Source organism: Miscanthus floridulus, chromosome 17, assembly GCF_019320115.1.
Source record: "Miscanthus floridulus cultivar M001 chromosome 17, ASM1932011v1, whole genome shotgun sequence".
In the NCBI taxonomy this organism is placed as follows: Eukaryota; Viridiplantae; Streptophyta; class Magnoliopsida; order Poales; family Poaceae; genus Miscanthus; species Miscanthus floridulus.
This window is the reverse complement of record NC_089596.1, coordinates 15,726,523-15,750,715: the sequence shown is the minus strand read 5'-3', so window position 1 is coordinate 15,750,715 and position 24,193 is coordinate 15,726,523. Positions and strand designations below refer to the sequence as shown.

The window sequence follows — 24,193 nt, the reverse complement described above, 5'->3', positions numbered from 1 at the left end:
CTGTTTTTGCCTATAACATTTCTACTGTTTCATCACCTGTGCGGCAGTGCAAAGACGCAGGGATGCACTTCTCTCCGTCCATGCTGAAGGCTGAAGCTGAACAACTTTGCCATCAAAATCTGGAGCTGCTAATCTGCCATTGCAATTCTCCTTGTTACTTCCACATTTGCAGTGCTGCATTTGCTTAACGGACATGGACACATCGTTCTGAACTTGAGGTTTTTCTTGCTTGGACTCCAATGTCTGCGTTGCCTGGTCATCGACTCATCGTGTCCTCGAAGTGTGTGATTTGAATAGTGCTCACCGGAAACCCCCATAGCTTTTGACTTAGCTGCACGTGAATTTGTGGTTGGAGCTGGATTTCCTTGCGGTGCCTGCGGATCGGGTTCGCTTTTGGTTTCACGGGCTTCTTTTGGCGCCGGCTCTTTCCGCAGCGTGTAGAGTTGGTGGTCCTGGCCCAGCAGCAGCTACGCCAGCCATGACCTTGATGCTTAGCTCGCTTCGAATCTCATTCTCATCGTGTCAGCTGAAGATGATCCACGGCCGCTGTAGCCTGTAGCGAAAACTTGAAAAATCCTTTCTGTCCCTTTTGTTTTTTTTCCTGAAAAATGATCTGCCCTTCTTGTTTTGTTTTCATCTCCTCTCTCCTTTTGTCCGCATGTATTTTTCGTTCGTAATAGCTCTGAGAGTACAAGGCCACGCCTTGCCTTGAGCCTCTGGCATCTCATTAACTTCCCATGGACGGTAGACAACCATCCATTGATCCAATGATTGTGCAGTCATTTGCTCGCGACCTGCGGGAAAGTCTTAAGTGGGTGGTCGCGTGGCCAAGTTGTAGATGTTTCTTTACTCTTCTAATAAAAATACGGTAAAATTTTTCGACGACTTTCTAAAAATCCTGACCTCACCTTGGTTACCCTCCTTTCCCCTATGGTGGTTCCCAATAAACTCAAATCACTAGCTATACCCATCATCCATCATGATCCATACAATGTTCTCAATTGATAGCTATACCCACCATCCATTGCTCTGGCAACTTTTTTTGCCATCACACTAGACTATTATATTTAGTAAAACCGCCACTTTAAATTTGTTTTTGTCAGAACATTGAACCCGCCTACTCAAACCCTAACTTAGTGGGATGTTGAACCACTTATGTGGAAGTTTTAATGGTTACACATGAAGGGACTTAAGGTTGAGGGGAAGCAGGAGGAAGCCACAAGAAAGCTCATGACAACGAAGGAAGAACACAAATGTCTTAAGTGCCTTTTGTTTAATTCACACACACAATAAGGATCATGATAAAGCGCGACAAAACCACAAGAAGGCTTAAGGAGTAAACAAATATCAACCTTGTCCAGCTACATAAAAAATATTAATATGTATAACATTGAATACATATTATTAGATTAATTATATAATATCTTTTAACATAAGTCTATTTAGAGATATAAATCCTGATACTATTTTTTATAAATAAATAAATCTAGTTAATTATATAACCGGAAGGAGTACGCCTTTGGTAGACCGTTTGGGTAGAGCAGAAAATGCGCAACTAGCACGTGCACAAACGCACGCAGCACACTCGGCCCTTGCATTCTCCCCGCACATCCCTGCTAGTAAAACCCTAGCCCATCAGGGCAACGACCTTCTAGAACTTTCTCCAATGGCGCTACTCCGAGCGCTCCGGCGAGCCCTTCCGGCGCTCTCCACGCCGGCGGCGGTTCTCCCCCGTCGCGCCCCGCATCCACTTCCTCGTCCCCCCGCTCCTCTTCGGCTCCTTGATCCGATCGGGCTCCGCCCCTTCTCCGCCGCCGCCGCCGTCACCGCCTCGCAGGCGCCGTCCATGGGGGCCACCCTCTTCGGCGGGCTCATGGACACCCGGTTCCCGAAGCGCCGGCCGGGCTTCGCCAACCGCCGGAAGAGGGCCAGCTTGCGCCCCAAAGGTGTGGAGGATTTCTCCAGCCTTTCGTTTCTAGCTGTCGAGATGCTTCGATCTTGCTAATTTTGCATTTTTTTATTCCATTCCTTAGAATTCCGCATCTCGATTGAAGTGTGGCTGTGTTCTGTAGTTTATTTTCATAGTTTCTGTTAGGTTTGATGGGTTAAGCGTAGTATTTAGAAGAATTGTTTGTCTGAGTGTCATTAATGTTCATGACGTTGTTCGTCCGCAGGTCCATACTACTGGGTGAAGTGCAAGCCTGACGAGCCCATTCCAGCTAGCCAGCCGAACCAGGGGAGCGTGCGAGGGAGGAAGGAGAAGAAGCGGATCAAGCAGCGCAAGGACTTTATCATGGTGAATACACTTTGCATTCTCTATAGCCATTACTTACTTTTCTGTCTGTTTTATGCTATCTAAGCCTACCTTGAGGTTCCTTATGCTGGAAGGGAAAGACATTTTTGACCGATAAAATCTTGAGTTGATGGTAGACTGCCTAGCAGTCCCAAGTGTCACCATGAAATGGAACTACATATAACTCTATATGTCACTCAGTTCTTTCCAGCGGTGCTCTGCAGAGTTTAAAATCAACCTTCTATTGGTTCACTGTTTTATAATCTGTTCCTTTTCCTGGACCCCAGGCAATTGAATGACATAATCTAAGTATGGCATAGAAATACATTGGTAAACTGAAATATGGATCTAAACAAGTCAGTCAATATGCCTGAGTTGTGTTACCTGGGTCTGAGCTCTATATTTCTAGTTAGAGTTGATGTATCGCCCTTAGTTTCTAATCAAGTGCTTAAATGCATTCTTACTCGTACAGGCTGAGAAGAAGAAGCGCAGAGCACAGTATTCTGCTGCTGTTAAGAGAAAGGAGGCAGAACGAACAGAAAGGAAGATGGCTGCTGTGGCAAGAGAGCGGGCATGGGCAGAAAGGTTGATAGAGCTAAAACAGCTTGAGGAAGAAAAGAAAGCTGCAATGGCATAAGGGGCTGCTCTGGAAAATGGCAAGGCATCTAACTTGTTTCTGCTGCTCTATTTTCTCCCCCTTTTTTCCACATAGTCTAGAATGTCATAATTCTTGTGGTGGAAGACTAGTTGTACCACTTCTTTGAATAGTAATATCAAATGCTGGAATTGGTGTTGATACTATTTTCATAAGTCCATGTTTGGAGTTTGTTTTCTTTGATGTATTTAGAGTAAGTGATGTGATGGTTTGTGTGCTGGAGACCTGGAATGACCATTGTCTGCAACATATGGTTTTGGTACACTTATGCCATGATACAGAATTTGAAGCTACTAATGCTTGCTAATATATTGATCTTCCGAATTACCTCTGTCATCTGTTCCATCAGTTTTGAACTTTTGATGTATTGGATACAATTTTACATCGGATTGCAAAATATCTTAATGATGGTTGCGATTCTAGAAAAAGACATGTATGAACTTGATGTAGATTGGTATTCGGTATTCCACTGTCTCCAGTCATCCCAAGTGGCACTCTTCATTGTATCTCAGTTCCTGTCTGCATTACTCTTGTCCCACCTCTCCAAAATGTAGCTCCTTGACAATTTTGGTTCATGCTTGCGAGTGGTTGCTACATAATGATCCATGCCCTTTGCATGGTTTGACCTCCTCAACTGGAAGATTGCTCCTTTTACATCCATGAAAGCCATAGCCTATCAAGAGGTGGGGGTGCTCAGCAACATGGTCTGCCCTGGCTGCTTCCGACCAAGTCTATAAACTACTATACCTGTGATGGCCTCAATACAGCGTTTCATGATGGATCCTCAAGGGTTCTACTGTTCTAGGCATCTTTGAAACGGTTAGTTTCAATCAAATACAAACTTTTTAAATCTTATTGAGTGGTTTTCAATACTTTGAACTTGAAGATAACAGTTTACTAGAAATAAGAAGTTTCAGCTGGGTTCAGGCTCCTACTGCTCTAAATCATTCTCTATTGGGGCCACATGGGTTCTGCATTGATTATTCTTTTTTCTTGAACAACACAGGAGATCTGCATGTCATTTCATTAAGAGAGGAGAAAGGAAAACTTTACATAAACGGGATGGCTAGAAAAACCCTTCCAAACACTAGTTTCTTGCTAATGATGTGTTCCAGAATTCGCAATGGATAAGAACTGTAGTTTATATGTCCAGTTTGGAACACTAGGACACTAGGTACACCCCGTTGGACAACACAGTCATTCTTTCCAGCAGTTTCCTTGCTAGCAGCAGCAACAACAACAACAACAAAGCCTTTCCAGCAGTTTCCTTGCTAGACTCTTCTAAAATGACATGGGTCACAGGATACTTGGCTTTCAAAACACAGATTATTTCATAACTGGAGACACATCTGGTCCAATAAGCCCTTGGCACCTTTTTGAGATTCTCACTTTGTGATTGGGGTTGTGTTATTCCGATTGAAATAAAATTGCTGTACCATATCTGTTACCAATTTTGTGTGCAATAAAAGGTCAATGTGAATATATTCTATGACAATCAATACCAATAAAAGATGATCACCGTGACTGATTATGCTTGCATGAGATTCTTTTTTTGTTTTTTTTTTTTATAATGTGCCAAAAATTGTTTATTGCTGGAATTCCTGTGAATATGTTTCCGAAACATTGCTTATCTGTGTTCAAATTCGGGCAATACTGCACCAGTGAAAAGTGGAAACTGTTGTAGATCAATTACCTGGAGTTATAAATGAACAGAAATGAGCTTTTGGAGACACATCTAGTTACAGTTAGTACTTGGGAGCAGTTAGTAATTATGCTGTGGAATGTACAACAGTTTGACTCAAATGGAAATTATTTGCCTGTTTCTTACATCTTGCATGAAGTTTTCATATAGGTTATCATGCAGCGAATCTTGCAATTGTGCTGCACAGTGAATAAAGGTTTAAGTGCATCAAAATTCCATGGCTACTGAATAGCCTGTCTCCAATTTAACTTCAGTGTAGGGAATCCAGTGCTATCATATCATAAGGTAGCCATGTTCAGAACATATTAAAATATAGAAGTCACGCCAACAGTAGAATAGGCATAGCTGCTTGTGTGGTTTGGTTTCCCCCATACACATGGAGTCACTTCTGTCCTGAATTCGCCATATATAATTCTACATGGTACAATGTTGGCTACCATATTGCAAAAACTAGGCATCTCTTTTACTTCATGGCTTAGTCTCCTTAACTCAAATATCTACAGAAGCTTAATTATGCAGACCTGGAAGAAGCTGTACAACTTGAAACAAATAGAGTACTGCAGGGGCTAACACTGCTCTCAAGTATTATTATCTTTTCGATATAAGATAGGAGCAAAATATCATACAAACATTGAGAAGCTAGAGCTAGCCTAGTAGAGCTGTTCTCTTCTACCACGGAACCATCGCCAACTACAGCAAACAAAACCACAAAGCAGTGTTAAAAACCATAGAAAACAAATAGGGATAAAAGCTGGGATATATATATATATATATATATATATATATATATATATATATATATATATATATATATATATATATATATATATACTGCAAAAGAATAATTATAGTTGTGATGAATGTAGCGATACAATAGAAAACTGTCTCTTTTATCCTTGATAAATAACTTCATAATGATTGATGTTTTCTTTTGGTCATGGGATTGTTTATGCTCCATAAGCTTCCTTACCTTATCCTTTTGCCTATATATTTTTACATTTTCAGTGATAAAATCAATTTTACGAGAAAGAGGTGCTAAATGGGAAAGAAGGGAGTAAACAACTGAACTATTTTGCTTAGAGTACCAGTAGTAGTCCCAGCGTGGGTTTATCTTGGACATTTGGTTTACCCCATATGGGTACTCGGACAGAGAGCGGCGAGCGTTTCTGAAGGCGCAGCAGCCACAGGCGCAGATGCAGATGAGAGCGGCGAGCACGATGACATTGAGGACAGAGATCTTGTGCCAGTCCTGGCGGATCTGCTCCATCACACCGGCCTTGCACGAGTTGCACTGATAGCAGAGGATGTCTGGGGCATTGTTCCACCGGTAGCAGTCCTCATCCTGCACCCCGACAGGCATGCCTCCACTGTATTGGCACGCTGTTGGTGGCTTGCAGCAGCCAGACTGCAGGATAGTTCACAGTTGCAGCGCATTATAGTAGAAGGCAGAAGCAGCTGAAATACTGAAAATACTAGCAATAGACAATCAATTCAGGTTTTAACAGAATAGAGATTGGTTGCACTATGAATACTGAAAGAAAACAGAAGCAACAACAGAGAGAAATGAATAGGTAATAGAATAGATCAGCGGTGAGGTGCAAACCTGTATTGGCGTGAGATCATGCTGGAGGTAATCCATGGGAGTCCAGTTTTCAATCTTGGGACAGGCCTTGGACCCAACTACACAGGCGAGGGCTGGGCGCCAGTACTTGATGTCCTGCATGTGCTTCTGGAGCCATGAGGAGTAGTCAGTGATGTGGTACTCCCTGTAAGGCCTACCATAGACCTGTGTGCCTCCGCCTCCTGCCGTGACTGCGAACCCGAACACGGTGAGCCCAAGAAGGAAAGCGATGAGGAGTATGATGGCGACGAGGTACAGCCACAGCGCCCAGGCGACATGGAAGCAGGCGCCCACAAAGCCAGCAAGAGAGATGAGGAGCACGACGAAGCCGATGACGAGGAGCGGCGTCTGCAGGATCGACGAACACGTGGTCGTGGAGCCCTTGGCCAGCCAGAGCCCCGCCCCGATGATCGGAATCGAGGCGAGGAGAGTGGCCAGGTTGAGATAGCCAATCATCACGTTGCTCATGCGGTAAGGGTACATCTTTGACGCTGTTTCTCCCTACTCTTGATGTTGTTTTCTTGGGTGCTCTGTGCTTGGTTTATATGATGTGGCTATGATTGATGATGCTGGGTCATGCTCTTGGTTTTGGCGTGTCCCAGCTCTACTGGTTTGGGTGGCGCTTCTCTGAGTGGTCTGGCGCAAGCGTGAGTGCTTTTCTTTTCTTCTTCCCTTGGACAACTTTTTGATCCCGATGACTGTGCATGCGCCTCCTCAAGGGGTTTGCTTGGGTGTATTCTATGCTTGGATTTGCTTTGTGGTGGTCTGTCTTTAATAATGCTGTGTTGGTTTTGGAAATCTTAGGCGCCTCTTGCTTTCTTTGCATCCTCACTCTTTTATTGAAGCTTTTAGCTCTTTGCACTACCATCTACCATCCTGACATGTGTATGTTTTCTTATGGTTGCCTGCCGTGTTTTGTGCCTTTGCCCTCTAATTTTCTCTCTTTCAAATATCTTTTGCGCGTGAAATACAGTTCTGCTGCTGTTCATTTTTTTGAAGCTTCTGTAATTGGGAACATTATACCAAATCTGGAGCACCAAAGAAGCGTATTGTTCTATTGTCCCACGAGTGAGTTTCTGTAGTAATATGTCAAAGGGGCATCTGTTGTTCATATCCACTTGCTACAGTTTGCTTGTATCGTGGAATAAGAATAAAACATCCCTTCGATTTGAATTTGTTCCATGGGTATCGATTCTGCTCGAAAAAAAAGCTGCAGAATTATGGTGGGAATTGTTGGGGATGTGTGAGCGAGGATGCCTTAGCCCCAACTTGACCAACTTGATGCTTAATCATGAAGTAAAAAACTGAAAAGGTTTTGCAGTTCTTGGTTCTGGGCTCTCAAGGATGAGGGAGGGGAGGGGAGGGGAGGGGAGGGAGGGAAGATGCCCTTTGGCATGAATGAGTTCAAGTGCATGAAGCAATTCTGCTTTATGGCCGCATCATCCCAGTATTCGCTTTGCAAGTAAAGAAGGGCCTTAGTTGTCTTGCCCAGGGCATTTGCAAATTAAAAAAGTCCGCCATATGCGCTTGCTTTTGCTGCTTTGCTGACTGATTTCCTTCTCTCTTTTTTTGCCCTTTCAGCAGGATAAGCTCAATCAGGTGGAGGCAGCGCTTGGGATTTGTTCAGACTACGGCAAATGGGGGCGCTAAGAATTTCTTTGGTGGCTTGAATAATGGCGGCTTGGTTGGTTACTTGGTTTACGTCGGCGCCCTGCTTTTTTGGTTGCTTTTTATCTTGGGTTTCTGATGTGAAGGAATGTTGTAATGCTTGGTAGACAGAAAGCGCACCAGGCGTCCGAATCCAGGAACGTCGAGCTGCTCGAGAGCTAGCTACTCTGGAGTATTCTACTCATGTACTGCATTCTGCAATGCTGTTACGTTTGCCTTTGAGAAAACGAGGGTTTATGCTGCTAATCCTGCTATGTTGTGGTTTAAGCCTCGCAGGCGCAGCTGTCAGCTGGTGATGCTTGTTTTGAGGTCCTGGCACTGATATAATGGCTGCCTTGAGTATAAGTACTTAGTCAATGGCCAGCATGCTGTTTGAGCTCTGAAACATGGAGTAGCATTAACATGTTGTGATGGAATCACGGAATCAGCGTATGATGAAACCGAAGTGTGCAGGGACGAAGGAATCGAAATCAAGCAAGTACATGTACATGCAGCGCAAAGGCCAAAGGTCCTGACGCAATGATTCACTTGTGATTGCGTTGCAGCCTGCACTGCAGGGGTGAGAAGACGACGATGAGTAGTGCCAGTGCGGCAGTGCCCAATGGTGACTGTGCTGTGACGAGGGGAGAGCCAGAAAAGGGTAAAGCTTGTCGTGTGGGAAAAAGTCGAAATGGGAAAGTGCTGCGCCACTGTACCAGCACTGAACTTTAGCAGTTAGCTCGTGAAGATCCACGGAACTAGGGAAGGTCTTGTTCGGTTAATCCCTCTCCAAAGGGATCGAGCGGGATTTAGGAGCTGCAAACTACCACTTCAGAGGATAATTGACTGATTCATGACATGAAAATCACATATTTCTCTCAGCTACTAGGCAAGTAGTCCAGTGACCTGACAGCAGTATTCATCTAAATTACCCTTTAGTCCGTTTAAACAACATTTACACGGTGAATGAAGACCGTCGGTATCATTTAGGCCATAAATGGTGAATTAAATGGTTGGACCATTTAATAGTTAAAAACTGTCTAAATAGTCTAAGCAGAATTAAATTAATTAAAAATGATTAAATTAGCTTAACATATTTACCATTTAGTCATTAGAAAGATTATATCTACCACATTTCTAATTAACAACATAGATATAAGAGGTGATGGGATTAGTCTTTTTAAATGTTTAATAGAACATTTACTTTTATATACACAAGTATGTATGTTTTTCTAGCATGTTTGATTTTTGTATACATAAATATGTATGTTTTAGTGCTACTATATAAAACTGTTTAGACCATTTAACCCATTTAATTACCATCTAAACAGCCTAAACCCTAAACAAAGGTGAACGATGACTATGTAAAGAGCATCTCTACTAGATCTCCTTATTTCTTCTCCCATATAACTAGTTATAGGAGATCTCTCAAAAATAGCTTTAGGATATGAGAAGCATTTGCTCCAGAAGATTACTCAAACCTCATCCTGATTTAGGAGAGGGTGAAGTCTCCCCTTTCTTTAGGAGAGATGGTGGTGAATTTAGGAGATCTCCTAAAGAATATATGGATAGGAGATGTGATAGGAGATCTGTTGCAGCTGTTATATTTTCTATTTAAATGATAGAGGAGAGTATAGGAAATCTAGTCGAGATGCTTTAACACTGGCGCCAGGCCATCTCAAATCTTAGGTCACAATGGGATCCATTGGCTTGCAAATAAGCAAAACGAAAAGATACTTTTACTTGGGACCCCAGAAGGGTTATTATTAGTTTTCAGTTCACGGAGCGGGTTTCAGATGGAGCACGGCAACCTCTCTCTCTCTCTCTCTCTCTCTGCGAAATTGCCAACAAGAAAACGGATCTGATAGAAGGGCCCAATCTACTCACACGGAAACCACCCTGGCAGTGCTCGTCCAACTCCTGGGCCGTATCCATCCACAACGCTTCGTTACTTCTCTTTTGGGCCCCAGGCATTACTGAGGCCAACCACGAGAGAACTTGTCGGCCCATTCTGTTGTCACGACATGCATGATTGCCTGATCATAAATCTCATCCCGTACGCCAGCCAGGCAGGCCACAGAAGAGGACAGCAAAGCGCATGGGCCGCACGGTGATGTGTGCCTTTGTGTGAACGCAAGTGGCCAAGAGCGACCTGTACACTCCTCCGTCCTACTCTGGAATTTGGAACGGGTTCCGTTTCAACTTTTCTTCATGAGTAGAAGAGCTTTGTTTAGGGTAGCTGTAACTTTTGGACTTGGGACAAGCTCAGCCTTTTGTCCGCAATCAGAAACCAGAAAGCTAAAAACTGCATTCCTTAGAGCTTAGCCTAGCCCTGTACAATCAACCAAAAACCAGAAACCAGAAAACTGCATTCTTTAAGTTTGATCAATTTCATAGGGACATATAAAAACATCTAATGCACCAGATAAATGTATTATGAAATTCATGAAACATCTAGTGAAATTAGTTTGGTACAGTAAGTATACTTTTATCTACAAATTAAGTAAAATTAAAGTGATTTGAGTCAGAACAACTGTAGAAATTATTTAATTTGGGACGAAATGAGTATTATCCCGTGATTTAAGGTTGGCGCTGTAAATACGTACGAGCACTAACCTTGTGTTTTGAGGTTGGTGCTAACTAGCAAACATGTCGCTGTTCAAATACGGAGAGAGACGTGGATAGGCATTAGGCAAGGCAATCAAAAATTAAACACGGAGGAGGAGTTGGTGCCGTGGCGTGGCGATCCGTCTCATCCGAGTCACCTCATCATATACTCTGCTCTGACCTCTGCACGCACTCAAATTGGGGCCCCTCCTGCGGATGGATAACAACAACAGGTCCATCCGATTCGATGCGATCCGGCAGCGCCATGCAGTTGGCAGGCGATCACTGCGTCTGCGCCGCCGCCTACTACACCTCCAGCTCATCCGGAGGAGGGGGGAAGGAAGGAAGGAAGACGAGAGCAGACGCTACAGGTTTACCCACCACTACGCTATCCCCCTCCGCATTAGCTAGCTACCCCTTGCACTGACAACCCAGCCGTTGGTTTGCTTTGGTTACGTGCCGCGCTCCGCTCCGACCGAGACGATGCAGCGGTGGCTCCCGGCGCTCCTCCGCCGCGCGGCGCCCGCGGTCTCCGGCGGCGGCGGCGCGGCGCGGCTCTTCGCCTCGTCCTCCCTCCTCTTCGACGACACGCAGGTGCAGGTGCGTCACGCGCTCGCCCCCTCCCTCCCTCGCTCTCTTCACTTTCACTTTCCACTCGGCCGGCGGGCCCGCCGCCGCCATTGCGCCTCGCCCGTTGCCTGATCGACCCAATTCCTCACCCGCCCGGCTGCTGGCAGTTCAAGGAGAGCGTGTGCAAGTTCGCGCAGGAGGCCATCGCGCCGCACGCGGCGGCGATCGACGCCTCCAACCACTTCCCGCGGGAGGTGGACCTGTGGAGGCTCATGGGGGACTTCAACCTCCACGGCCTCACGGCGCCCGAGGAGTACGGCGGGATGGGGCTCGGCTACATGTACCACTGCATCGCCATGGAGGAGATCACCAGGGCCTCCGGCGCCGTCGGCCTCTCCTACGGCGCCCACTCCAACCTCTGCATCAACCAGCTCGTGAGTCGTCACGGCCCCTGCTGCCCACTCTGGTTATGGATTTGCCGTGACACACACACCGCGTTGACCAAATCAGTTCGTTGGTTTACTTAGTACTCATGCGTAATGCTACTTGTGTGTTCTCCGTGCAGGTTCGGCACGGCAACCCGGAGCAGAAGCTCAAGTATCTGCCCAAGGTGCTGTGCTTTCCCAGATTTGCTTGCTTCACATTACCATGATGTTTGATGTTTCATCAGGACCGTAGTTTTCTTTAGGATAAGGATGCTCACTGCTAGAATTTCGAATTCTCGTTTTCTATCATGATGGGTTATATTCATGCGTTTTTGCCTTCTCTCTGAAGCTGATCAGTGGGGAGCATATCGGGGCACTGGCGATGAGTGAACCCAACTGTCAGTACCATTTCACTCCCATTGCTGTTCTCTAGTTCCAGTTCAAATTTAAGGTACCTTCTGACGCGTTGCCGAAATGCAATTTCAGCTGGCTCTGATGTCGTCAGTATGAAGTGCAAAGCTGAGAAAGTGGACGGTGGCTATGTCCTTAATGGGAATAAGATGTGGTGCACCAATGGGCCGTCTGCTCAGACACTGGTATTTTCCTGCGGAGGGGCTCTTCTTACATCCATTCCCCTCTGCTTTCTGCACTCATGTTATCCTGCTAATTCATCCATGCTGGGATTTTACAGGTCGTTTATGCAAAAACAGATCTAGCTGCAGGATCAAAAGGAATAACTGCATTCATAATCGAGAAAGGGATGCCCGGGTATAGAATCACTCCATTATCTTCATTGAATCATTGGACATGATTGAACATGACCGCATATATTTCTACAGCTTTCTGGTCATGTTACTGATGGTCCTTGTTTATGACTACAGGTTTAGTACTGCTCAGAAGTTGGACAAACTTGGCATGAGAGGAAGCGACACGTATGATGTTTCTACTTGCTCAGGATAATTATAAAAAAATGGTGAACTCGGGCCCAATTTAACAGCATCTAATCTGCAGATGTGAGCTCGTTTTTGAGAACTGCTTTGTGCCACGTGAAAATGTCCTTGGTGAAGAAGGCAAAGGTATTATCTCCTGACTGTTTTGACTAGGCGCTCACCTGTGATCTCTATGCCTTCTCTTTTCGCAGGTGTTTATTCTATGATTTTCTAAACCCCATATGAAACTAGAACTACAAAGAGTTCTTCAACTAGATGCTCACCTTCGATCTCTATGCCTTTTCTTGTGGCAGGTGTTTATGTCATGATGTCAGGGCTTGATCTGGAAAGGCTTGTATTAGCTGGGGGTCCTATTGGGCTTATGCAGGCATGCCTTGATGTTGTACTTCCATATGTTCGCCAGAGGGAGCAATTTGGCCGTCCAATTGGTGAATTTCAGTTCATACAGGTAAATCCTTGTAGCTGTCATGTGTTCTGTTTTCTCGTGCTTCATGGTGCAATAATTTATTAGTGCAGACATGGCACTAACGATAAAGGGTATGCTTGTAATGCAGGGGAAAATGGCTGATATGTACACCTCATTGCAATCGTCAAGGTAGGATCTTGCTCAATATTTTTCCTTACAAGTTTAAACATCTTATCACTACAATTTCAATTTTCCATCAGATCATTTGTATACTCGGTTGCTAGGGACTGCGATAATGGCAAAGTTGACCGCAAGGTACCCTTATAAGTTTATTAGATATCATTGATGTTCCTCTGGAGTTCTGTTTCGCATTACCTGCATGTAGTTCTGCTGTTAAAGGCAAATAAACGACTAGTTAGATGTATATTATGGTAAACTCTCGCCATCTTCATGTCATATATATATCTTTTTAATCAGGATTGTGCAGGAGTAATTCTCTTTGCTGCTGAAAATGCAACCCAAGTTGCACTTCAGGTAAAACCCTTCTCTTCGGTTTATTGTAAATTGTGTTAACCTATATTGCTGTGTTGTTTTCTCATGAATTCCCAAGGATGCAACTAAACAGCAGGCACCCACTCTGTTTCGCTCCCCTGGGAAAATAATAGTTGACCTAGGAATTTTGCATTTGTGTTACAGTTATCATAAAGCTCTATTTGTCCTTGTCTGATAAATGCTTATTACAGAATCAATCTCTTCCAATAAAAAACATATCATAAACCATAACATTTTTTTTTTACTTTGAACTAATAATTTGTAGTCTGCACCATTTTTATATGTTCCCCTAACTCTTCGTAACTCTTTCACTATGGCAGGCAATCCAGTGTCTTGGTGGAAATGGGTACATAAATGAGTACCCAACTGGTCGTCTCCTGAGAGATGCAAAATTGTTTGAGATTGGTGCTGGTACTAGTGAGGTAAGAAGAATGATAATTGGCCGTGAGCTCTTCAAAGAGGACTGAAATTTCTATTTTGCAAGCCAGATACCAGTGCATATTGTTACTGGAGGAGGTGAGCGAGATTTAGATACTTAGCAAATCACCCCTGTGGTTCAATAGTTCATTCCGTGCTACGCTAGCACTCTCATGCTTTTGTATAACTGCAAACACACATCAAATAAAATTCACTTCCTTGTACTTGCTGCTTGCAGTGGTTCTATTTTTCAATCAATAAAGTTTTTTGATACAACTCTGTGACTTATGCAATGTTGGTCAGTTGCATTTTATCATATTAGTATAGACGAGAAAGTAATATAAATGTTTCAAGAAGTGCAGAATAGAGGCATTGCTTTTATAAGGAATCTTCACATCAAGAATATTTTAGTAGCTTCTCCATTTTGATGAATAATAACATCGGCACAAATTAGTTGAGGTGGTGAATTTGAATATTTGATAGACTTTATCCCATAACTGGTTTTAAAGTTAAGTTTACATTGATAGCCACGATAACAGCTCTCCAGCGCGTTCGTGAAAAATAGTCGCAATAGTATGAATCTCTCTTTTGGTGGAGGAAACATGACAATAAAAAAAAATGGAATACAGCTACTGACCAGAATATTCTGACAACACAATCAAGAATTGCACAGCCGCTTTAAAGACATGAAATCTGAGTAGCTTATGAAGGGCTGGGCCTGGTGCAAGCGGTAGAGTCTTACTGCCTGTGACCGGAAGGTCCTGGGTTCGAGTCGCGGTCTCCTCGCATTGCACAGGCGATTGGTAAGGCTTGCCACTGACACCCTTCCCCAGACCCCGCACAGAGTAGGAGCTCTCTGCACTAGGTACGCCCTTTAAATCTGAGTAGGCTTATGTTTTTCAGTGATGTATCATTATGTGAAGCTACAAGAGACTCTTTCTAAACATTGATGTTGCATAGTAAATAATTGATCACTCTCTCAAGCTTTAGGGTTCTATTGACTCAAGTACCTCGGTGGACTTCACCAAAGCGTTAATACTGATGCTTCAGGTCAAGGCCTGCTTGGATTGAAGGGTTTAGGATAAAAACTCCTGGATCAATGCTCCCTTCCCGAACAGGCTCTAAGTCTTTTGAAAAAATCTAGCTGGTAGTAGAAGAGATTCGAAGAGACACTGTCACTTGCCCACTTGAGTTTTTTCTAACGCTTTGAACCATTGTAGCTAGAGAGTATTAGCGTAACAGTATAACCTCATTGTGCTCCTCTTCTCCTTCTCCTCTACAGATGTTAGATAGAAGAGCAAGGCTAATCAGTATTATCATAGACCCAAAATTGGTCTAAATGTATACAAGATGGAATAAGAATTCCTTCCTGATCCAACACATACATGTTAACAGCAAATACTATAGATCCCTTACGTCTTTATGAGAGAAAAACTTCATTTACAAACTCTAAGCTATGTGGGACAATTTGGCCCCAAGGCTTGCACAAAATTGGAGGGTTACAAGTCAGTGGGTAGCCTAATGCACAACAGAGGTTTTTTACAATCTGCTGGCTTCTGGAGGGGATGTTGCACCTTGACTTTGAGCTTTCTTTTCTGGACTTTGAGCCTTCTGTTTCTGCCTCAGTGAGCCCCACTCAATGGCCTCAGCTACAGCCTTTTGTCGATTGTATGCATCTTTATCTTGCTTAGCGCTACCACTATTAGTTAGTGAGGGATCTCCAACTTGTTTCATTTGGAGTATAGGGCCAGATTTGTGTTTATAGCCAGCAGGCATTTCTGCGAGGAATCCCAGTGCCACAACAGCATCACTCATGTAAGGCCGGACTGAGGCTTCCTCTTGTAGGCACATTGCTGCCACACCCACAGCTTGGCTCAAGTCTTTTTCTGGGTACTCACCTCTAAGATTAGGGTCTACTAGCTCATTGTACCTCTTCCTGTCTCTCAGCAATGGCTTGACCTGTTGATCATAGATGAATTTGTCAGAAAACCTTGTGCCAGAAATCTTCTTTGGGTAATTCCTAACTGAGGCTTTAGTATTTATTTCCATGTGTTCCATTGCAGTTGTCAGCTACATTATATAACTGACCACTGCAATGAACACAATGGGCAAGCAAGTTCTGAGTTTATATGTGGAGTAATAAAATAGAAGTGCATACCCAGTTAACCAGGGTTTGTTCATTTGCTGGCTTGGAGGTGTCCACCGCTCTTCTTCCTGTGATCAACTCCAGTAGGAAAACTCCAAAACTGTACACGTCAGTCTTGACAGTTAGCTGGCCTGTTCTTATGTATTCCGGAGCACAGTACCCATATGTTCCCATCACCCGAGTGGAGATGTGTGTCTTTCCCCCGACTGGACCAAGCTTTGCGAGCCCAAAATCTGAGAGCTTAGGGTTGTACTTTTCATCAAGAAGGATGTTTGGGGACTTGAGATCCCGGTAAATGACAGGTGGGTTCGCCTTCTCATGGAGGTATTCAAGCCCTTTAGCAGTTCCATGAGCTATCTTCATCCTGAGATACCAACTCAGCGGCACTTGATCAGGAGTGCTATCTGCAATGGTAATTCAAATTTGAACATTTAAGTATCTTGTTCACCATATTATAAAATTATGTAGCACTGATATAGTGATATCTGAATGTGTTAGTGAAGACAAAAGACTACCACTTACCAAGCAGGTGATCTGCAAGTGAACCAAGTGCCATGTACTCATACACCAGAAGCCTTTGATCTCCATCTGCGCAATAGCCAACCAAATTGACTAGGTTTGGATGGTGCAATAGACTGAGCATCAGGACCTCAACTAGGAACTCTCTGTTGCCTTGATACCCATTCAGGTCTAGTTGCTTGACAGCAACAAGCTGTTCATGCAAACCGAAAACAAGTCAGCCACTGGTTACTGTAGATGAATTAGCAAGTGTGTGTACGTAGGATGTTTGAATGTTTTTCTGTGTGGTGTGTACCTGTCCATTTTCAAGCTTGCCCTTGTATACCCTGCCAAAGCCCCCTTCTCCAAGGAGGCAGTCGGAACGGAAGTTCTTTGTAGCCGTGGCTAGCTCACGGAATGTGAATGCTTTTGCGGTTTTGGAAACAGAACAACTTCCTTTAGGAGGTTCAATGCTTGTTGCTGTTTCAGATGATGGCTTGTGCTTGTGCTTTGAAGTGACTGGTGATGGCCTGACGGACCCTGCAAAGGTGAGTGGTAACCTGCATTAGACATAAATTTCTATTGTCTGCTCATTTAGTTGTTCAGATTCTTCTTGTCATTTGCTGAACAAATTTGAAGAGCATGTATATGAATATGTTATATCACTGAAAGCCAATTTCATCCATAACAGTTAAGAACTAGACATGAATTGCAGTGGGCAGAGCTCCTGCCATTATTTTCAAAAAAAAGGACATGAATTGCAGTAGTATGTATAACACCAAAATACATGTGACACTGACAGGGAAACAGATAGTGCACAATATAATTGCTACATAGATTCGGTTCAGAGGAATATATACATAATCCAGAGGGAACACAGTGGCACAGGGGTGTTGTTTCGTCCTTAAACAAAGATACACTGAAGTGGTCGGTATTTTCAGGTCTAAAAGCATCTGCACAGGAAACCACTGACCCTGCTAACAGTATATATAGATTGTTTAACCACAGGTTCCAGCTATAAAATTGATGTGCAGAAGAACAGGACGTATTGGGGGATTGCAGATTTTGGATCTTTATACTGCTGCGTACCCAGTGCAGAGAGCTCCCTGCTATGTGCGGGGTCTGGGGAAGGGTGTCAGTGGTGCATTGTATTTAATTTGTTGCTTAATTGTTTGATCTGTTTGCCGACATGGCTCCTAATAATCGTATTTTATGCTATCAGTTTGAACAGTACAAAACATGCTAATTCCTTATTTCTCTTTGCAATCAGTGGCAGGAGCATCTTATGATCCTTACCAGATTCCCTGGGAGGTGCTTCATTCTGGCTCGGGGCCTTCTTCACAGCCGTGATCCTCCCTGGATTCCAGCCTCCGGGGAGGCACCTTCTTCTCAGGCTTGAAGCATCCAAAGCAGCTCATCTTCTCCCAACTGTATGTATCAAACCTTGGATCCCTAATCCTCTCCGCTCTTGCAGTTGGTAAACCTCTTCCCTCTCTTCTATAACGCACAGACCAATCTGCAGACCTCGTTGTGTGGACAATGAGAGCATGCGTGGGAGTCTATATGCCGCATCCTCCTCCTCCCTCCCTCCCTCATTGTGCTAAAGATCTCGCATACAGGCTATCGATCGGTGTTGGTGCTTTGTGCGCGGTAAATGTGATCTCTGTGGGGAAATGTGGTCAGATGGGATGAGCATTGGCTTCATGCCTTTGCACGGAGGAGGATTTGCTGAGCCAAGAATAGGCTCTGGGGGGTGCTAAACTTAGAAGCGCTTTGCGTCTTCCAGGATCTGTGTCCCAGCTAACGCGCTGGATGTGATGTCTTCCCTTGGAAAGTCCCAACTCCATCTAGGAAGAAAACACCGCTGGATTGTTTCTTTTTTGATAGAAATGTCAATTACATTGGAACACGTTGGGTTTTTACTCGGTGATAAACTAGCTGCCAGTTGAGTTGAGCTTGATAAGCTCGGAGCCTCATCAGACGTTGTTGTTCCGATTTTGGTCGGTGTCGGTTTTATGTGGATACCTACCTGGTTTTACAGACAGAGACGGTAGCCAGCCACTGCACATAGGTAATCGTTCAGTTCCCTTGTCTGTACTCGATCTGTCTACTTGCAGTTGCAGGCGCCCGCTGCTGCTGTGGTTGTGTGGTGGCAAAACAACTGGGCTCTTTTTAGGTTTTGATTTGAATCAATGGTAAAAGAAACAGAAATTTAACTGATTTCGACAGGCTCAAGGGACATGGATTGTCTATTGTCTGGTAGGATGGTTGCACGACCTGATAGTCCTTTTTCTGAATCTCTGATCCAGGCCTGCAGGACACGTGAGAGAGGCTGTACAGTGGGCACTGCTGCCCTTTTCAGGCTGTGACTGATGCAGCAGGAATACTGGCTGGCCATTGGCCATGCGTACGAATCCCCATGCACAAGTGTGAGATCTGTTGCTTATATAATTGATAATTTGATATAGATCTGGAAAAAGCTAAAAATGCACGGACGGTCCTTAATTAGTCTGTTGAGAGGTGTCATCTGGTCCTGAGGTATCCTAGTATGTGTTTTCGGGTCCTCGAATTTGTCATGGACGTTATCTAGATCCTAAACTTTCAAAATGTAATTTCCGAGTTCTCACTCCTCAAAGTTATAGGGTTTCATCGAGATCCAAACAGCCCAGACCTACTCCGTGCTTCGATGTTGTAGGTCTCGTGGCCTCGTGGGTCCTCGTGGCTCAAGACGTGACCATAGGTCCCGCATGTAGCAACTATGCTTCTGTCCTCCCTCTCACTATGTGTGCCACGAAGCAGATCTTGCAGCCATCGCCCTGACAAGGCTGAAAATCCGTGATCTCTAGGTGGAAGGGGATGGCTGACTTCATTTCCTTTGAGTTTGGGCCTAGGCCACACATGAGACATGAATTCGATCACCACTAAGGCCTTATTCGGATGTATCCGGATGCGTATCAATCTACATGTATTGGGGTATATTGGAGTGTAACTTGAACTAAATTTTACTCCAATCCATCATAACACATGTAGATTGAGGTGAATATGATAATATCCAAACAAGGTCTAAGGAGATTTGCAATCAAGAATCTTCCACCATTGCCTTGTTTGATCATTGTAAGAGATGTCTTGCCGCCATGGCGCCATGCAAGTTTGGCGTCTTGAGAGTTCATCATCAAAGATAGCTTAAGACAAGTTCGAAAACTTAAATAAATGGATTTTGAGAGTTCAGAGACCTGAATAACACTCCGACCGACGCGAGTCCGAGGGATTAGATGGAAAATATCCCTCACACTGTGGGGTGCATAAATAATAATGCCCTGAGCCTTTATCTGACTTTAGTTAAAGGACCACCTCTGTACCGTAGATGGAGTGGATCTTGCATGTCATGTCATATCACAGATTCATATGGAGTACTATACTACTACTACTATTGCAAGCTGAGCAGTGAGGCCCATTCATTCAACAAATATAAATACGCCGAAAACTCTCCTCGGCGGCCCTGTAGTACGCACGTAAGTGAAGTGAAGCGGACCCATGCATCCGCGATCCACCAATCCATATATCCATATTCGCGTGCCATTAAAGAGTGCGCGGCGGCTGTGGAGTGAAGCTGTGGGCTTGGGACTTGCTTTACCTGCCATGTTGTTGCATGGTTCTTTGCCATTGGCGCGTAGGCGTGAGCAGGAGCAGGACCGGCGGCCCCGTTGCAGTACCAGCAGGCAGCAGCAGTACGCACATGCATCCGGCGTCCGGTGTCCGGACTGGTCCTGCTGCAACCGCAACACTGTTCAAGTGAACAAGATAGGTGTGGGGGGTACAGGGTACTGGCGTACTGCTAGCTTTACGGGCGCAGCCCACAGAGAGAGGCCGCCATGCATGTGTCGGATTGAGATCCTTGGTAGATGCAATGCAACGATTAGTCATAGCAAAATAAGGCCAAGTAGAGAAGGAGGGGAGAACGAGAGAGAAATTACAGACAGCGTCTCAAGTCCGTCGCGGTACAGTAAACGACGGTAGTTTAGCTTTGAAGTCTTTATTAACTCATCGGCTACGTGTGGTGCATCTGAGCTGCCAGATCACATCCTTGGCCGCGCGTCTCCACCGTCTACTCGCTCGCTTGACATCATATGGTCCCTTTCCCTGACATTCGCCGGGTCAACTCAAAACTATTGTCCACGTAGACAAGAGAACAACAGGGTTATTTGGCCTTTTACCTATTCCTTTGCCGGTCCTTTCTCTTCTCCTCTCAGCTAGCTCAAATTTATCAGATTTTGTCAGATGGGTGAGCTGCTGTTTTCCCCAACGCGCTAAACAATAGGAGCTTGAGCCTTTTATCAGGCGAAGCATTGGTTCCTCTGCAGGCTGCTATGAGGACAGGTACGAGACCACCAATCTACATGATTTGGAGTTTTGGACATTGCATGCGTATGTGGGGGCCGAGACTCCTAGCCATGGTGGAGCGTTGGGACGGAGGCCAATTGAGAACGACGCATTCCGAAAAAGAAACGGAAAAGGGTGAAATGAATGACCTATAAAATGAACACCTTTCCCCTGCAGGTCGCTATAGCATAGCATGAGGAAGGGAGCGTAGCTTAGGCTAGACTTGCAATCCCCCTTACTTTCAAAAAAAAAAAAAAAAGAAGACTTGCAATCCCTGCAGCCAATGTTCGCTGCCCACTGGAGATAGTAGTGTTTGGTCCAACGACCAATTGGGTTCTTGATCATGGCTGATGGGCCCCGTCGCACAGCGCTATAAAAAGAAAGGTGGGGGCCAGGGCGCAAGGACGAGGTTCACCGCAGCCGCCGGCGCCCCACCGAGGTTCCTAACCCTAGTCCGATCTAGAGGGCGTGCTGTGAGCGACGGGAAGCTCCACCGCCTCCACTGGACCGCGTCTGCACTGCTACCACCTTCGACACCCTAGCGGACGCGTTAAGCTACCTCTACTCCGACACTCGAGGCCACGTAAAAAGGCAGGTGCGCATGAAAATGAAATCCTTTTCAACCCCACGAAGGCACCAACTGACAGTATCCAAGCAATTGGAGCATGAGCGATTGAGCGTTCAACTCAATCCCAAGCCTGACAGCGACGCTACACCAACAGCTCCGTCCATGGCAGATTCTTACGCCCCGGCCGGTTCCCTTTTCTGCCGCTTCAGCAGCGCGCACACACACACTTCATTCTAGATATTGCTACTATGTAGAGAGAGAGGAGGATGCAGAGGGAACGAGCCGAGCGTCCGGTGAGACGTGACGACTCGTGCCAGCGGCGACAGTGTTCCTACCGTTTTTCAGCAGCTTGTTGTAGGAGTTATATCCGCGTATGGTCCATGGATGATGCATGCATATCAGCATAAGCATGGACCGACGGAAGAAGCGTACGTCCACACGCGAGAGAGATATATGGAAAGTGACTGCCGATCGAGTCGCCAATAATCTTCTTCATCGTTCTCCGCTGTGGGACGAAACGAAACCGCACTGTTGAGGATCGGATGATATAGCACTCATATCGATCCGACCATTTCTTTGTTTGCTTCCCCTATATGCTACTGAATGTACGGTACATATTAAATCAATCCATTCCAAATTATAAGATTTTGTTGGGTGTTTTTTGATCCATAGCTTTTACAATATACTTAGATATATACTATGTTTAGATACCTAATAAAAGCAATTTATTTATAAAAGTCAAAACGTCTTATAATTTAGAAAGAAGCGAGTAAAAAGTAATCTCGCACATTCTGCCTCTTGAAGGGGCAACTATCATGTATGGCAAGAGAAGTATGAATTAGCACTTGCGCTGTCCGAGAATAACCTAGCGCTTACTTCTCCGTATTCTACTGAGCCAGTGGACCCAGTGAGGGAAGAGAATGAAACTGATGCTGATTTCACTGCTTGCAGCGAGATCATGCAGAAGTGAGAATGAAATACGATCTTGATTGTAAGAAATGGGATATTTCGAACCACAAGTGCTTGATGGTGGCTAAGTCCACTATTTCAGATATAATAAGGGGGTCAATCTCATATTGTGACATCACCACTAAATATCTCAAGAAAGTGGAGAGTCAATTTACTGGCTCTTTATAGACTTATGCAAGCACCTTGATCAAGAAGTTATTCAATGAGAAATACTCTGGTGGAGGGATAAGAGAGCACATATTGAAGATGAGCAACACGGCATCCAAGCTCAAGCCAATGGATTTGGGGCTCAAAGATGAGTTCCTGATTCATTTGGTTTTTCCTTCTTTGCCTAAAGTGTATAAAACTTTTGTTGTTAATTACAACATGTAGCCCGATAAATGAAACATTAAGAAGCTCATTGCAATGTGTGTGTAAGAAGAGGAGAAACTTAAAAGCTCACATGGTGACTCTGCTAACCTTGTGAAGGACAACAAAAAGAAGAACTTTAACAAGAATGCCAAAACCTCAAGGGAAAGCTCCTCAGAATGACCACCATCAGAAGAACAACAATGCCCAAGTTGACAAGGATCAATACAAATGGTGCAAGAAGTATGAACATTACCAGAGGGACTGTCCATATTTCCTGAAGAGCCTTTTGAAGAGAGGTGATGACATTATTACATTCATAGATGAGTCCTTATATTTTCAGTTATGCAAAATCTACTTAGTGGATTGATTCAGGTGCAACTATTTATGTTGCAAATTCATTACATGGATTCCATACAAGGAGGACCCTACAAAGAGGAGAAAGAAAAATTAAAATAACAAATGGAGTTGAAGCTGAAGTTGAAGCCATTGGAGAGCTCTCTCTAGAATTAGATGATGGTTTTGTACTTTAGCTTTCAGATGTCCTTTATGTACCCTCTTTGCGTAGAAATTTAATAAGCGTTTCACATCTAGACGATGATGGATATGATTGCCATTTTGATAATGGCAAATGTCAGATTGTGTGTTAATAATAAGTGTGTTGGTCTTGTCTTTCGATATGACAAGCTTTATTTGTTATCACTTTATGAGAATATGAATGTTGTGAGCACTGAGAATGAGAATGTCTCCTCGTCTATGAATGCAAGAAATAAACGGAAGAGAGTTCATGATGTATCATCAAAATTATGGCACTGTCGTTTAGGCCATATTTCGAGGGAGAGAATAGAGCAATTGATCAAGAAATCAATTCTTCCGCCATTAGAATTTTTAGATTTAGAACAATGCATTGATTGCATAAAAGGAAAGTATGTCAAGAAAATAAAGAAAGATGCCAAACTAAGCGCATGAATTTTAGAAATAATTCACACAGACATTTGTGATCCTTTTCCTGTGAAGAGCGTGGATGGTTATGATTTATTTATAACATTCACAGATGATTATTCTCGTTATGGCTATATTTATCCAATTAAGGAAAGATCAGAAGCATTGGATAAATTTAAGATATTTAAGGCTGAAGTAGAAAATTAGCACAATTTAAAGATTAAGATAGTAAGATCTTACCATGGGGGAGTACTATGGTCGACACACCCCATATGGCCAAGTTCCTGGACCTTTTGCAAGGTTCTTACAAAAAAATGGCATAGTTGCCCAGTACTCTACACTGGGATAGCCTCAGCAGAATGGAGTAGCTGAAAGACGCAATCGTACCTTAATGGATATGGTGAGAAGTATGATAAGTTACTCTACTCTATCGATAAGTTTATGGATGGAGGCGTTAAAAACCACCATTCATTTTCTTAATCGAGTGCCAAGCAAGT

The 24,193-nt window shown here is 44.2% G+C and overlaps 3 protein-coding genes, 1 long non-coding RNA gene and 1 pseudogene across 9 annotated transcripts; 3 read left to right on the top strand and 2 right to left on the bottom strand.

Moving 5' to 3' along the window:
- The first annotated feature begins 112 nt into the window (after positions 1–112).
- On the top strand, positions 113–8,185 carry LOC136518862 (uncharacterized). 3 transcript variants are annotated; one of them, XR_010774630.1, is made up of 4 exons: positions 113–1,946; positions 2,175–2,296; positions 2,766–3,767; positions 7,853–8,185. XR_010774630.1 is itself a non-coding variant. In XM_066512542.1 (4 exons), the coding sequence occupies exons 1-3, from the start codon at positions 1,667–1,669 to the stop codon at positions 2,928–2,930; spliced, it is 567 nt and encodes a 188-aa protein (XP_066368639.1). In that variant the 5' UTR covers positions 113–1,666; the 3' UTR covers positions 2,931–2,949; positions 7,856–8,185. The 3 variants fall into 3 exon arrangements, 2 of the variants coding, with proteins under 2 accessions (XP_066368639.1, XP_066368638.1); XM_066512542.1 differs by having other exon boundaries at positions 2,766–2,949; positions 7,856–8,185; XM_066512541.1 differs by having other exon boundaries at positions 2,766–2,949.
- Positions 5,092–7,596, bottom strand: LOC136518861 (tetraspanin-6-like). 2 transcript variants are annotated; one of them, XM_066512540.1, is made up of 3 exons: positions 6,254–7,591; positions 5,736–6,055; positions 5,092–5,340 (listed from the first exon to the last, which is right to left on the bottom strand). In XM_066512540.1, the coding sequence occupies exons 1-3, from the start codon at positions 6,752–6,754 to the stop codon at positions 5,301–5,303; spliced, it is 861 nt and encodes a 286-aa protein (XP_066368637.1). In that variant the 5' UTR covers positions 6,755–7,591; the 3' UTR covers positions 5,092–5,300. The 2 variants fall into 2 exon arrangements, with proteins under 2 accessions (XP_066368637.1, XP_066368636.1); XM_066512539.1 differs by lacking the exon at positions 5,092–5,340 and having other exon boundaries at positions 5,365–6,055; positions 6,254–7,596.
- A 2,476-nt stretch (positions 8,186–10,661) lies between the features above and the next one.
- Positions 10,662–14,121, top strand: LOC136519127 (isovaleryl-CoA dehydrogenase, mitochondrial). Of its 2 annotated transcripts, XM_066512780.1 has the most exons (14): positions 10,662–10,896; positions 11,015–11,125; positions 11,263–11,529; positions 11,661–11,705; positions 11,878–11,918; positions 12,007–12,116; positions 12,212–12,288; positions 12,402–12,452; positions 12,532–12,596; positions 12,764–12,918; positions 13,025–13,065; positions 13,137–13,191; positions 13,354–13,410; positions 13,749–14,121. In XM_066512780.1, the coding sequence occupies exons 1-14, from the start codon at positions 10,742–10,744 to the stop codon at positions 13,893–13,895; spliced, it is 1,377 nt and encodes a 458-aa protein (XP_066368877.1). In that variant the 5' UTR covers positions 10,662–10,741; the 3' UTR covers positions 13,896–14,121. The 2 variants fall into 2 exon arrangements, with proteins under 2 accessions (XP_066368877.1, XP_066368878.1); XM_066512781.1 differs by having other exon boundaries at positions 10,750–11,125; positions 11,870–11,918.
- Positions 14,122–15,233: 1,112 nt separating this feature from the next.
- On the bottom strand, positions 15,234–18,006 carry LOC136519129 (probable serine/threonine-protein kinase PBL25; annotated as a pseudogene).
- LOC136519130 (uncharacterized) lies at positions 16,903–18,151 on the top strand. 2 transcript variants are annotated; one of them, XR_010774696.1, is made up of 3 exons: positions 16,903–17,037; positions 17,760–17,919; positions 18,012–18,151. It is a non-coding gene; the product is annotated as an uncharacterized lncRNA (long non-coding RNA). The 2 variants fall into 2 exon arrangements; XR_010774695.1 differs by having other exon boundaries at positions 18,000–18,135.
- The last annotated feature ends 6,042 nt before the right edge of the window (positions 18,152–24,193 follow it).

Bases quoted from the DNA above. Each gene is read 5' to 3' on its own strand.
- LOC136519127 (XM_066512780.1), top strand. From the start codon at position 10,742: ATGGATAACAACAACAGGTCCATCCGATTCGATGCGATCCGGCAGCGC. The intron at 12,597-12,763 runs GTATTATCTCCT...TTCTTGTGGCAG, and splicing joins CCTTGGTGAAGAAGGCAAAG to GTGTTTATGTCATGATGTCA. The intron at 13,066-13,136 runs GTAGGATCTTGC...ATTTTCCATCAG, and splicing joins ACCTCATTGCAATCGTCAAG to ATCATTTGTATACTCGGTTG.
- LOC136518861 (XM_066512539.1), bottom strand. From the start codon at position 6,754: ATGTACCCTTACCGCATGAGCAACGTGATGATTGGCTATCTCAACCTG. The intron at 6,056-6,253 runs GTTTGCACCTCA...ACTATCCTGCAG, and splicing joins ATGATCTCACGCCAATACAG to TCTGGCTGCTGCAAGCCACC.
- LOC136518862 (XM_066512542.1), top strand. From the start codon at position 1,667: ATGGCGCTACTCCGAGCGCTCCGGCGAGCCCTTCCGGCGCTCTCCACG. The intron at 1,947-2,174 runs GTGTGGAGGATT...GTTCGTCCGCAG, and splicing joins GGCCAGCTTGCGCCCCAAAG to GTCCATACTACTGGGTGAAG. The intron at 2,297-2,765 runs GTGAATACACTT...TTACTCGTACAG, and splicing joins AGCGCAAGGACTTTATCATG to GCTGAGAAGAAGAAGCGCAG.